General features: G+C 37.6%; 1 protein-coding gene across 2 annotated transcripts; it reads left to right on the top strand.

Annotated features, from left to right (window-relative positions):
- Window positions 1–1,048: 1,048 nt before the first annotated feature.
- Window positions 1,049–10,192, top strand: LOC144021822 (gamma-aminobutyric acid type B receptor subunit 2-like). Of its 2 annotated transcripts, none has more exons than XM_077525996.1 (16): window positions 1,049–1,356; window positions 2,015–2,152; window positions 2,300–2,470; window positions 3,106–3,207; window positions 3,342–3,416; window positions 3,504–3,653; window positions 4,233–4,472; window positions 4,548–4,608; window positions 5,918–5,998; window positions 6,074–6,354; window positions 7,435–7,641; window positions 7,898–8,008; window positions 8,504–8,716; window positions 8,814–8,906; window positions 8,983–9,116; window positions 9,795–10,192. In XM_077525996.1, the coding sequence occupies exons 1-16, from the start codon at window positions 1,093–1,095 to the stop codon at window positions 9,904–9,906; spliced, it is 2,433 nt and encodes an 810-aa protein (XP_077382122.1). In that variant the 5' UTR covers window positions 1,049–1,092; the 3' UTR covers window positions 9,907–10,192. The 2 variants fall into 2 exon arrangements, with proteins under 2 accessions (XP_077382122.1, XP_077382121.1); XM_077525995.1 differs by having other exon boundaries at window positions 3,477–3,653.
- Window positions 10,193–13,715: the final 3,523 nt, after the last annotated feature.

The following is a 13,715-nucleotide window of genomic DNA, read 5'->3' as shown; positions in this document are numbered from 1 at the left end:
GCGCATGACCAAGGTTGTTTGAGTCAACTAAAACTAATGGAAAAAAATTCAACAAACAATTTCGTTAGCGAAATAAAATAAAAACAAAAATGCTTTTTTAAAAAATGAAAACTAACTATATATTTAGCAAAAACGACCTTCGTTTTAGTCTTTGGTAATTAATTTGAATGCATGAGCCTTTGTGGATGATTTGAAATGTGGTTTGAAGTAGATTTATTTTGATATGAAGCGCGGAATGAGGACGTTTGAAAGTGTGTTACGCACAAGTGATGTCATATAGCAGCAGCGAATAGAAAAGCACTTTAAGATGACATTACTCTTGTGTGTGTTTTTTTTTTAACTCATTCACTGCCATTGACGGAAAAAGTCGTCAAATGATGCATTTTTTTTGCTGGTCTGGCAATGAATGTGTTAATAAATAACTTTAAAAAAAAAATAATCAAAGTGGCCCTTGCAGCTTTCTATTTTTCTGTCTGTGGCCCTCAGAGGAAAAAGTTTGGACACCCGTGCTGTACATTATATCAACAACTTATAATTGCTTCATCGATTTTTACCACGTTTAACTCATTCACTGCCATTGATGGAAAAAGACATCAAATGATGCATTTTTTGCTGGTCTGGCAATGAATGTGTTAATATTGCACACAATTTATGAAATAACTAAAACTAGTAAAAACTAATAAAACTAACCACCCTGAAAACTAATTAAAACTGCTAATTTAGGCATGCAACTGTAGTTCATAGTTTGTACTTCAATATGTTCATGTAGCTAATCTTGACGTGCTTGTTCAGTTAACTGGTTCCACGTTAAGCAAGATATTGTCAACATGCTAATTACAGCTAAGCTAACTGGATCCAGGTCAACATGCAAATTTAGACATGGTAAAAGTACAACTCAAAACAAAACAATATAGTTTGACAGGACGCTAGTCCTGAAGTCGCCGAAGCAAATTGTTTTCGAAATGTCCCGTGAAGCGGTCCAGGTGGTGGCGTGAGGCGTTGCCATGGCGACGGCGCTGATCCGCATCCTGATCCTTTGATCCTTTACTCAAATCAAGTCGTGGCAGGCGAGACCCAACTCGCTCGCTCGGGATGCCGCTCCTTCGGCGGCTCCTCGGCTTGCTGGCGCTCCTCCTGTGCGCCGTTCCGGCGGCGGGCTCCTCGGCGCCAGCGCCGGTCGCCCGCCGCCACCCGATTCCCGTCCTGTGGATGCTTCCGGGACCTTCCGGAGTGGGCGTGGCCGACGACAGCGCCGGCCTGACGCTGGCGGTCCGCATGGCTCTCGACGACCTCGAGCGACAACAAGCACCGCCCCTGGGGGAATACCGCATGCAACTGCGCGTCATACGCGCACAGGTAGGGGGCGCCATCCGCCTCGTCATGTGTACCTTGAAAGGGAAAAAAAAAAAGACTGAATTCAACGAAAGAAACTACAAAATATATTCCAAATCTTTTGACCTTTCTTATTGTTTGTAAATTTAAGAGACTCGATGTCATGACTAATATCAACCAAAAATACTTTAAAACTTAAAATTTAAGAAATTTGACTTTGTGGATATGAAAAAGACCAACAATATTACAAATTAGGAGTGTGACGATATATCAATATCGTGATAAATCGTGATACTTTGTCTCCTGATAGACATATCGATAATCTAAGAGTGGCAGGAAAATGGACGGAAGTCTTCAGGCGAAGAAGACTCATCAACAGTTTTTTAAAATTATATGTATATGTATGTATGATGTGTGTGTATATACATATATATATATATATATATATATATATATATATATATTTTTTTTTTATTATTTACCGATATTTGTTTATGTACAGAACTTTGTATACAGCAATGCCTGTTCCTAAAGCGCTTTATAAAGTTGAGTTAAGTTTTATTATTTATTTTTTATTATTTATTGATTGATTATTTATTTTTATTTATTATTCATTTATATTATTCTTATTTCATGATTAGTTTTATCGTAGTGTGACATCCCTGACGACGTTTTGTTTCAGTGCGACCTGTCTTCGTCCCTCAAATCTCTCTTTGACGCCATGTGGGCGGGGCCAAAGTACCCGCTTCTGCTCGGAGGGGCGTGTCCTTCGGTGGCGGCTCAAGTCGCCGCCGCTCTGCCCGCTTTCGGGATGGTTCAGGTACTTTTTATTTTATTTTATTTTTTATTATTTATTTATTTAGCTTTGTTTTTCTGGAACCGCTTAACTTGTGTAAAAGTATCATTTGACGGAGGCGCTACAAAGTCGTCATCGTGGCGTCTGAGCGCGTCACTTCCTGTCCATCAGGTGTCGTACGGCGACGAGGTGTCTCGCTTGTCGTTCGGCGGGCGACGCTACGGGAACGTGTTCAGCGCGGCGCCGTCGGGCAGAGCCGTTAACCGGGCGGCCGTCGAGCTGCTGCGGCGCTTCGGGTGGACGCGCGTCGGCCTGCTGGCGGGAGAGGAGACGTCCTCCGATGTAAGTGCAGTTTGGCACCCCCTGGCGGCCCCCGTTTGGTACTACTCACTCGCGTTCGCCACTCGGAGATTTGTCTCAAAAATATACAAACAAATAAATTGGTGGTTTTCACACGTATCTTTCAGAGCCACAAATACATCCGACATTTTCACGTCTTTTTTTTTATTTTGTTTGTGAATTTTCCATGACTTTTTCTATAAGTCTGACATAGTTGTCAGTTTGTATACATTTTCATATTTGAAAAAAAAAAAGTATTTAGAAACAAATTTGTTTGCGGTGAAATTCTAGAATTCTGATATAGTTGTCAGTTTTTCTACATTTTCATATTTGGAAAATTAAAAAAAACTAGAAGTCTGACAGTTGTCAGTTTTTCTACATTTTCATATTTGAAAAAAAAAAAGTATTTAGAAACAAAATTTGAAATTCACTTTTTAACGGCAGGCTCAGAGTGCAATAATAATAATAATAATAATAAGGATGATGATGATAATACTACTAATAATAATAATAATAATAATACAAACGCAAGTCCGACTTTGCATGAGATCAAAAATGAAAGTTAGTTCCATTAAAAAAACAAAAAAACAAAACAGTGTTCAGCTGACTTTATCATGGCCCCTCCCTCCCCCATTTAGATGTCCAACGACTTGACGGGTCGGATGACGACGTCCAACGTCCGGATTGTATCCATGGCGACGCTCCCAGACCGCGACTGCGCCGGCCTGCTGGACATGAAGGTCCGCTTCTTCTTCTTCCGCTTGCCTGTCGTGACTTCCTTCCTTTTTGAATATCTCCATGTTAGCATGCGCTACAAAATGCTAACACACGTACGTGCACACGCGACATCATCGCCCTCCGAACCATCCGACAGGAACGTGACGTGCGCGTCGTCGTCATCGTCCTCGCGGCAGCTGATGAAGATTCCCTGGCTTCCGTCTTCTGCTGCGTAAGTTGGACGTGTTGATGACATCATCAGCACGAGACGCGTGTTGATGACGTTGTTCAGGCCTCCAGGTTGAAGATGTTTGTTCAGTGGATCGTGGCGGGAGGGGACCCGAGATGGAGGTCCGGGTTTGCGGCTGCCGGCTGCGCGTCAGATGACATCGCGGCGGCGGCGGACGGCGCCATCTGGATGCCAGTCACGCGGGTGCCACGCCCTGACACGCCGGGAGTTTCTGGACGGGTTGGTTGCTAACACGCACTTTTGCTTTCATTCATCGGCAGGCCCACGTCGGAACTTTTCAAATGACGTATTATTTCGTAAATTCGGCAAAAAATATTCACCGATTTTGCTCTCTTTAAATAACAAAGAAATTGAAGAAGACTAATTATTGCGAAACAGTCAAATGTTCTTTCTATAAGTCATTTCATATATTTTTGAAAAATGAATCAGCCAATTAATCAGTTATAATTGAAAAATCGGAATCGGCATGAGCCTGAAAATAATTCATCCTCACCACAATGCGCTTTATTTTGCATTTATGAACACATTGCAATTTTTAAAATCGGCAAAATATTTGCAGATTTTACAATGTTATGTAACAAAGTTTTTAAAATCGGCAAAAATATCCACTGATGTTGCTCTATTTAAATAAAGAAATCGAAGACGACTAATTATTGCAAAACAGTCAAATGTCTGTAAATTTATTTTTTATTTTTTTAAATGAATCAGCCGATTAATCGGTTATCATAATTGAAAAAAAATTGAAAACGGCATGAGTGTCAAAATAATCCATCCTGATGTTGACTGGTGTGTCGGCAGACTCCCGGCGACTTTGAGCGGGCGTACCTGCGGGAGGTCCGGCGGCGCCCGGGGGTCCGGGCCAGCCCTCGCCGCGCCTTCGCCTACGACGCCGTGTGGGCGGCGGCCAAAGCGCTGGTGGGCGTGACGGAGGCGCTGAAGCGGCGTCAGAAATTCAGCCGAAACGCCAACGTCAGCCAGGAGGAAGCCGCGCGCGCCCTGAGGGACGCCGTCGCGCGCACTCACTTTGAAGGCGTCACGGTGAGGAGGCGGGGTCGAGGGCGGAGTCGATGCTCACGTCACGTGACCACCATGACATCATCTTGCCGTTCTCAGGGGACCGTTTCCTTCCAACATGGCCAACGAAGCTCCTTCCTCCACGTCATCCAGACGCAAGGTAGTCGTCTTCATTTTATTCGACATTTTTCATATTTCGTCTCAGTTTTAGTCCAGTTTCAATCACGCTTGTTCGTTTTTATCATAGTTAGTCAAAAACTCACTATTAATCGAGCATTTTAGTCTTTATTTTAGCCCAAGAAAACATTTTATTCATCTGGTTTTAGTCAAGAAAAACGGTCAACGTTTTAGTCGAGTTTTTGTCATTTCATCACTATTTATTGTTTAGTTTTTGTTTAGTTTTTGTTGACAAAATTATTTTTGTTTAGTGTTTGGTGACAAAATTTGTTTTTAATTTTCGTTGACAAAATTGTTTTCGTTTCTTTTTCGGTGACAAAATGACTTGTTTCGTTTTCGTTGTCGAAATTATTTTTGTTTTGTTTTGTTGACAAAATACGTTTGTTTAGTTTTCGTTGCCAAATTGATTTTTGTTTTGGTCTCATTGACGAAATGATTTTTGTTTTGGTTTCATTGACGAAATTATTTTTGTTTTGGTTTCATTGACGAAATAATTTTTTTTCGGTTTCATTGACAAAATTATTTTTATTTAGTTTTTGTTGTTTAAATTATTTTGGTTTCGTTTTTATGGATGAAATTATTTTTGTTTCATTTTCGTTGATGAAATTATTTTTTAGTTTTCGTTGACAGAATTTTTGTTTCGTTTTCCTTGACGAATTTATTTTTGTTTAGTTTTTGTCAACAAAATTATTTTTTAGTTTTTGTCGACAAAAATATTTTTTTAATTTTCGTCGAAATGATTTTTGTTTCGTTTTCGTTGACAAAATTTATTTTGTTTTGTTTTGTTGACAAAATACGTTTGTTTAGTTTTCGTTGCCAAATTGATTTTTGTTTTGGTCTCATTGACGAAATGATTTTTGTTTTGGTTTCATTGACGGAATGATTTTTGTTTCGGTTTCATTGACGAAATGATTTTTGTTTTGGTTTCATTGACGTAATGATTTTTGTTTTGGTTTCATTGACGAAATTATTTTTTTTCGGTTTCATTGACAAAATTATTTTTATTTAGTTTTTGTTGTTTAAATTATTTTGGTTTCGTTTTTGTGGATGAAATTATTTTTGTTTCATTTTCGTTGATGAAATTATTTTTTAGTTTTCGTTGACAGAATTTTTGTTTCGTTTTCCTTGACGAATTTATTTTTGTTTAGTTTTTGTCAACAAAATTATTTTTTAGTTTTTGTCGACAAAAATATTTTTTAATTTTCGTCGGAATGATTTTTGTTTCGTTTTCGTTGACAAAATTTATTTTGTTCCGTTTTTCTTGACAAAATGATATTTGTGTCGTCCGTCAGGCTCTGCCGATGTGCTGGTGGGCGATTCGGACCCCAAGACCGGCGAGCTGCGCGTGTCGGAGCGTCTGCTGAAGTTCAAAGGTGACGCTCGCCGCCATCCATCGTCATGTCCGCAATTCCGCACGCGCAACGTGATGCCGAATGTTTGCCGCGCAGGTTCTCGAGCACCCAAAGACGTGCGCCGCGTCGCCGTCCTCGTCTACGCCGCCCTGGTGGCGGTGGCGGCGGTAACGGCGGCCGTCTCGCTGAGCGCCCTCTGCGCGGCAGCGGCGGTGAAGCGGCGAGCGGACGCCGGCTCGTCCGCGTGGGCCAGCGAGGCGCTGCTGCTGATGCTGGCCGCCATCTTCCTCTCCACTGCCGCCGTCATCGTTGTCGTCGTGGCCGCCGGACTTGACGACGACTTTCTGGCACCGGAGACGACGGGCGCGCTCTGCTCGGTCAGGCAACAAATCTGCGGTTTGCTCCTCTTTGATGCCGTTCCGCTTCATTGGAGCGTTTCACACACTGACCTGTATATATGACTGGATAGCCGATAGCCCATGCATGCATTTACGTGCAAGCCGTTGAAGTCACAGGGCGGCCATCTTGGTACTCCTCCCTTGCGAGCACACTATTGTACTGTGGTCACTATTTTTTAACAAGTAAAAAAAATAAATAAATAAAAATGAACAAGTGGACAATAAGTGCCAAGGTTATTCTAGTTAGCTAAAAGTAACAAAAACAAAAAACAAAAAAAAACAACCTAAAACTAAAATTAAAAAAACATTTTGACAAACAAAGTGCCTTACTATACATGGTCGTCTTTAAAAAAAAACTAAAAAAAAGTGCCTTACTATACACATGGTCGTTTAAAAAAAAAAAAAAAGTGCCTTACTATACATGGTTGTCTTAAAAAAAACAAAAAAAACAAAAAACAAAAACCAAAAAAAAAAAAAACGCCTTGCTATACACAGTCGTTTAAAAAAAGAAAAAAGAAAAAAAAGTGCCTTACTATACATGGTTGTCTTAAAAAAAAAAAAAAAAAAAAAAAAAAAAAAAAAACGCCTTACTATACACATGGTCGTTTTAAACAAAATAAGTGCCTTGCTATACATGGTCGTCTTAAAAAAAATACAAAAACAAAAAAAAACCGCCTTACTATACACATGGTCGTTTTAAAAAAAAAAAAAAAAAAAGAAAGAAAAAAAAAAAAGTGCCTTACTATGGTCGTCTTAAAAAAAAAAAAAAAAAAAAAAAAGAAAACGCCTTACTATACATGGCCGTCTTAAAAAAAAAAAAAAAAAAAAGAAAGAAAAAAAGAAAACGCCTTACTATACATGGTCGTTTAAAAAAAAAAAAAAACATGTTTCCTCCTGTAAAAGTTGTAAAATGACTGAAGTCCTCTTGTTTATGTTTAATACATTGATCAAGGCTGTTTCTACTGTCTCAAATATTGTCCAATTTGGATCGTGTAAATGTATCGGATGGTATGGCGAGAAACGTGTTTTTCTGCCTGCGATTTGTGTTTGCGTGTGCAGGTGCACTCGTGCCTGCTGGTGACGTCTCACAGTCTGGCGTCGGCGTCGCTCTTGGCCCAAACGTGGCGGCGTTTGTCGCAAGGCACCGAGGTTCCATCGCCCTTCCGCCTGGCCGCCTTCGTCGGCTCGGTTGACGCGCTCCTTTTGCTGGCCTGCCAGACGATGGCGCCGAGTGGGCGGGCCGAGACGACAAACGGGACGCAGCAGGTCAGTCAGTTTGCTCTTCTTTATTTTTTTTTTCCCCCAGTCCATTTGTCCTCTTTTTAGTCGATTTGTTGTTGTTTTTTTAAGTCGTTTTTTGTTTTGTTTTTTAAGTCAGTTTGTTCTTTTTTTTTCAAGTTCATTTGTTCTTTTTTTTTCTTTTGTTTTTTTTCTTTAGTCCGTTTTTTTTTTTCTCCCCTCCCCAGTCCGTTTGTTGGCTCTGTGCCACATGACTCAAAGTGTGGGCCCACCCATTTTTCAGAGTGACTCCGCCCATCCGGACGTCATCACATGGATGATGTCACGACGCTGCAGCAGCAGCAACACGGACGCCTGGACCGCCGCCATCTACGCATACAAAGTGCCTCTCATGGTCCGTGTCATTAGTTATTTATCTTCTATACATAATGCATTATTGACCAACAACAGAATTAGCAAACGTGGTTAGCATTAGCGCGCTAGCTAGTGATGACCTTTTAAGTTGAGTTGGGTTAAGGGAAACAAACACTGACCACCATTTATGCTGCATTCAAGGACGGTCGGAAGTTGGATACATAAGTTGGATCAGTTGTATTTTCCCAGTTCCGATTTGAAAGCGTTCGAGGCAAAAATAAACAACCAAAATGGCGGCTAACTACTTATTGGTTATCTTCTTTACACATGCATTATTGACTAACAACAAAATTAGCCTTTTAGCAAATTATTAGGAAAATTAGCCTATGCTAAAATTTAAACAAATGTGGTTAGCATTAGCTCGCTAGCTAGCTATAACCTTTTAAGGTAAACAAACACTGATCACCATTTAGTTGCCATATTGATTGATTTAGTTGCCAAGCGACTTGTGACTTGTCTGTCGTTGGTGTCGCAGGCGTGCGGCTGTTTGCTGTCCTGCCTGCTGCCCGACGCCAACGGCGGCGCTTGCGCGTGGTGGGCACGCGTGTGCGTGGCGTGCGCTTGGTGGGCGAGCACGTGGGCCAACGCGGCTCCGCCTTCCCACATTTCTTGGTTAGACTTCTGCGCGCTCAACGCTTGGCTCCTCGCCTGCAACGTCGTCGTCCTCGCCGCCAGCTTCCGAGGACGGGTGAGCGCCACAAAATTTTTGTGATTTATTTTTATTTGTTTCCCCCCGATCGGCGCCGTTGACGAATCAATCAATCTATTGATTGTCGCCATTGCAGCTCATCGACTCAGGGGTCGACGCGGGTCAGCCGGACGCGGGGGGCGGGACCCAGGAGAATCTCAACCGGCAGCTGAAACTTCAAAGTGTTGAGGTGAGGCAACAAAGATGGACGCCGGGGCACAAACAGGAAGTGACACACCTTTGTGTGTGTGTGTGTGTTGGTGCAGCTGGACGCACAAATACACACTATAAGTACACGACTTTGCGACGTGCGCGACGCGGAGGTTGGCCGGCGGCTAACAGGAAGTCGCGACGTGACGTCACACGACATCACTAACGGTGACGTCAACTCTCCTGAGCTGTAAGTGAAATATTAATATTGATCATATATTGACTCTAATTTCTGTCTTTTCTGGAAAAATGTACTGGTTGGTTTCTGTCATGATGATAGTGAACAAAAAAAAAAAAAAATGTTTATGCTTAACGTGATCATTATTTTGGCGAAATTTCATATACACAAATCCAAAGTTAGTCATTCAAGTGTTTTGTTTTTAGTTTTTGAATTGGAAATCAAGCAATACATTAATACGATATTTAGATCTACAAAAAAGAAAGCAAATTTTTTTTTAAAATGTTTTTATTTAAGTATCCCCCTGGCTTATGTTTTTTTTCTTTATTCATAACATGTTTGTGAAGTGTTTTCAAGTTGTTTGTATAACTTGTTTACAATTATACAATCAAGTTATATATATATATATATATATATATATATATATATATATATACACATATATATATAAAAAAGAGCTGTACGTGCACCACATGCATACTTCCTGTTCCTCACGTGACATCACTTCCTGTCAAACGGAACTTCCTGCTTACTGTGCTTTTTGTGTGGGTGGGGGTGTGCGTGTGTGTGTTTTTTTTTTAATTAAGTAAACAATAATACAAAACATTATAACAGCCAGTGGGAGACAAATATATATGAAAAGAAACTTGTACAAAAATATATCATAAAGTTGCGCTTGTTTGTGTTCAGCGTGCGTCGGCGTCTGTCGCTGCAGCTGCCCATCCTCCATCTTTCCTACCTTCCCGCCGTCGGCGGCGTCAGCGCCAGTGACTCCGCCCACTTCGCCAGCCGGGACGTTTAAGCCACCAAACGACCGACGGTCCACAAATAATTCTGACTTGTTTGATATTTTTTTACTGTTATCAATTATTCCCTTTGTGAAACTGTTTTACTACTGAAAAAATCTGAAATGTTTTTTTTTTTTTTTTAAGTGAATGAAACTGGATTTCTATAAAGCACTCTAACTTGGTTGAGTAAGTCATTTTATGTATTATTGATGACTAAATTGTGCTATTTTTACTGTTTGTGATTGGACAGTTCACTCATCATCGGTCATGTGACATAAAAGTGACAAAATTCGCTTGTGATTTTTTTTCTTTTGGTCGTGTCATGTGTTCCCTTTGCCACCAGGGGTCACGAAAACCATTAGTCAAAGACGCCATAGATTGGCTGAGCAGGGGGAGGCTGTTACCATGGCGATGTGCCGCATTTGTTTGGCGGGAACGTGGAGCGATTACGTTCGAGAAAGCTGACGTAACTCCGCGAGCACGTGCTCATTAGCGTTGCCGGGGTGGTTGTGGGGGGGATATTTGTCTGTGCAGTGCCAGCAGGAACGTTTTTTGTTGTCCTGGCAGGGGCTGGGGTCGCTCGGAGTCTGCTCAGATGGTATCGCACGTGGGAAAAAAATCAAACAAGGCACATTAAGCTCCACTCGTGACAGGAAGTGGGAACGTTTTTTTTAAACACCTAATTATACACATGGACCCTGGGGGGGTGAATAAAAAAGTTTTACTATGTACATGGGCTTGAAAAAAAAAACACATGTTTTTAAAGATGCCTTACTTTACATGGTCACTTAAAAAACTATACAGGATTGTTAAAAAAAATAAAAACAAGCCTTACTATACATGGTCTTTAAAAAAAAAAGTGCCTTACTATATATGGTCGTTTAAAGAAACAAACAAAAAAACGCCTTACTCTACATGGTCTTTAAAAAAAAAACAACGCCTTACTATACATGGTCGTTTAAAAAAAAAAAAGTGCCTTACTATACATGGTCTTTAAAAAAAAAACAAAAAAAAAACGCCTTACTATACATGGTCGTCTTAAAAAAAACAAAAAAAAAAACATGCCTTACTATACATGGTCGTCTTAAAAAACAAAAAAAAAACGCCTTACTATACATGGTCGTCTTAAAAAAAACAACAAAAAAAACATGCCTTACTATACATGGTCGTCTTAAAAAAAAAAAAAAAAACGCCGTACTATACATGGTCGTTTAAAAAAAAAACAAAACAAAAAAAAACACCTTACTATACATGGTCTTTAAAAAAAAAAAAAAACGCCTTACTATACATGGTCGTTTAAAAAAAAAAAGAAGTGCCTTGCTATACATGGTCTTTAAAAAAAAAAAAAAAAACGCCTTACTATACATGGTCGTTTAAAAAAAAAAAGGGCCTTGCTATACATGGTCATTTAAAAAAAAACACAAAAAAAACGCCTTACTATACATGGTCGTTTAAAAAAAAAAAGAAGTGCCTTGCTATACATGGTCTTTAAAAAAAAAAAAAAAAAAAACCTTACTATACATGGTCGTTTAAAAAATAAAAATAAAATAAAAACGCCTTACTATACATGTTTTTTTTTTTTTAAAGTGCCTTACTATACATGGTCTTTAAAAAAAAACAAAAAAACAAAAAAAAAACCTTACTATACATGGTCGTTTAAAAAAAAAAGTGCCTTGCTATACATGGTCTTTAAAAAAACAAAAAAAAAACAAAAAAACACCTTACTATACATGGTCGTTTAAAAAATAAAAATAAAATAAAAACGCCTTACTATACATGGTCGTTTTAAAAAAAACAAAAAAAACAACGCCTTACTATACATGGTCGTTTAAAAAAAAAAAAGTGCCTTACTATACATGGTCTTTAAAAAAAAAACAAAAAAAAAACGCCTTACTATACATGGTCGTCTTAAAAAAAACAACAAAAAAAACATGCCTTACTATACATGGTCGTCTTAAAAAAAAACAAAAAAACGCCGTACTATACATGGTCGTTTAAAAAAAAAACAAAAAAAAAAAAAACACCTTACTATACATGGTCTTTAAAAAAAAAAAAAAACGCCTTACTATACATGGTCGTTTAAAAAAAAAAAAGGGCCTTGCTATACATGGTCATTTAAAAAAAAACAAAAAAAAAACGCCTTACTATACATGGTCGTTTAAAAAAAAAAAAGAAGTGCCTTGCTATACATGGTCTTTAAAAAAAAAAAAAAAAACGCCTTACTATACATGGTCGTTTAAAAAAAAAAAGGGCCTTGCTATACATGGTCATTTAAAAAAAAAAAAAAAAAAACCTTACTATACATGGTCGTTTAAAAAATAAAAATAAAATAAAAACGCCTTACTATACATGTTTTTTTTTTTTTTAAAGTGCCTTACTATACATGGTCTTTAAAAAAAAACAAAAAAACAAAAAAAAAACCTTACTATACATGGTCGTTTAAAAAAAAACAAAAAAAAAACGCCTTACTATACATGTTTTTTTTTTTTTTTAAAGTGCCTTACTATACATGGTCGTTTAAAAAAAAAAGTGCCTTGCTATACATGGTCTTTAAAAAAACAAAAAAAAAACAAAAAAACACCTTACTATACATGGTCGTTTAAAAAATAAAAATAAAATAAAAACGCCTTACTATACATGGTCGTTTTAAAAAAAACAAAAAAAAAAACGCCTTACTATACATGTTTTTTTTTTTTTAAAAAGTGCCTTGCTATACATGGTCATTTAAAAACAAAAAAACAAAAACGCCTTACTATACATGGTCGTTTAAAAAAAAAAAGTGCCTTGCTATACATGGTCATTTAAAAACAAAAAAACAAAAACAAAAACGCCTTACTATACATGGTCGTTTAAAAAATAAAAATAAAATAAAAACGCCTTACTATACATGGTCGTTTTAAAAAAAACAAAAAAAAACCGCCTTACTATACATGTTTTTTTTTTTTTTAAAGTGCCTTACTATACATGGTCGTTTAAAAAAAAAAGTGCCTTGCTATACATGGTCTTTAAAAAAACAAAAAAAAAACAAAAAAACACCTTACTATACATGGTCGTTTAAAAAATAAAAATAAAATAAAAACGCCTTACTATACATGGTCGTTTAAAAAAAAAAAAAAAAAAAAACGCCTTACTATACATGTTTTTTTTTTTTTTAAAAGTGCCTTGCTATACATGGTCATTTAAAAACAAAAAAACAAAAACGCCTTACTATACATGGTCGTTTAAAAAAAAAAAGTGCCTTGCTATACATGGTCATTTAAAAACAAAAAAACAAAAACAAAAACGCCTTACTATACATGGTCGTTTAAAAAATAAAAATAAAATAAAAACGCCTTACTATACATGGTCGTTTTAAAAAAAACAAAAAAAAAACGCCTTACTATACATGTTTTTTTTTTTTTTAAAGTGCCTTACTATACATGGTCGTTTAAAAAAAAAAGTGCCTTGCTATACATGGTCTTTAAAAAAACAAAAAAAAAACAAAAAAACACCTTACTATACATGGTCGTTTAAAAAATAAAAATAAAATAAAAACGCCTTACTATACATGGTCGTTTTAAAAAAAACAAAAAAAAAACGCCTTACTATACATGTTTTTTTTTTTTTAAAAAGTGCCTTGCTATACATGGTCATTTAAAAACAAAAAAACAAAAACGCCTTACTATACATGGTCGTTTAAAAAAAAAAAGTGCCTTGCTATACATGGTCATTTAAAAACAAAAAAACAAAAACAAAAACGCCTTACTATACATGGTCGTTTAAAAAAAAACAAAAAAAACGCCATGGTCTTTAAAAAAAAACAAAAAAAACAAAAAAAAACGCC

This window comes from Festucalex cinctus, chromosome 7 (assembly GCF_051991245.1).
Source record: "Festucalex cinctus isolate MCC-2025b chromosome 7, RoL_Fcin_1.0, whole genome shotgun sequence".
NCBI classification, from domain to species: domain Eukaryota; kingdom Metazoa; phylum Chordata; class Actinopteri; order Syngnathiformes; family Syngnathidae; genus Festucalex; species Festucalex cinctus.
Note: the sequence above shows the minus strand (reverse complement) of the source record. Positions and strands in the feature narration are given on the sequence as shown.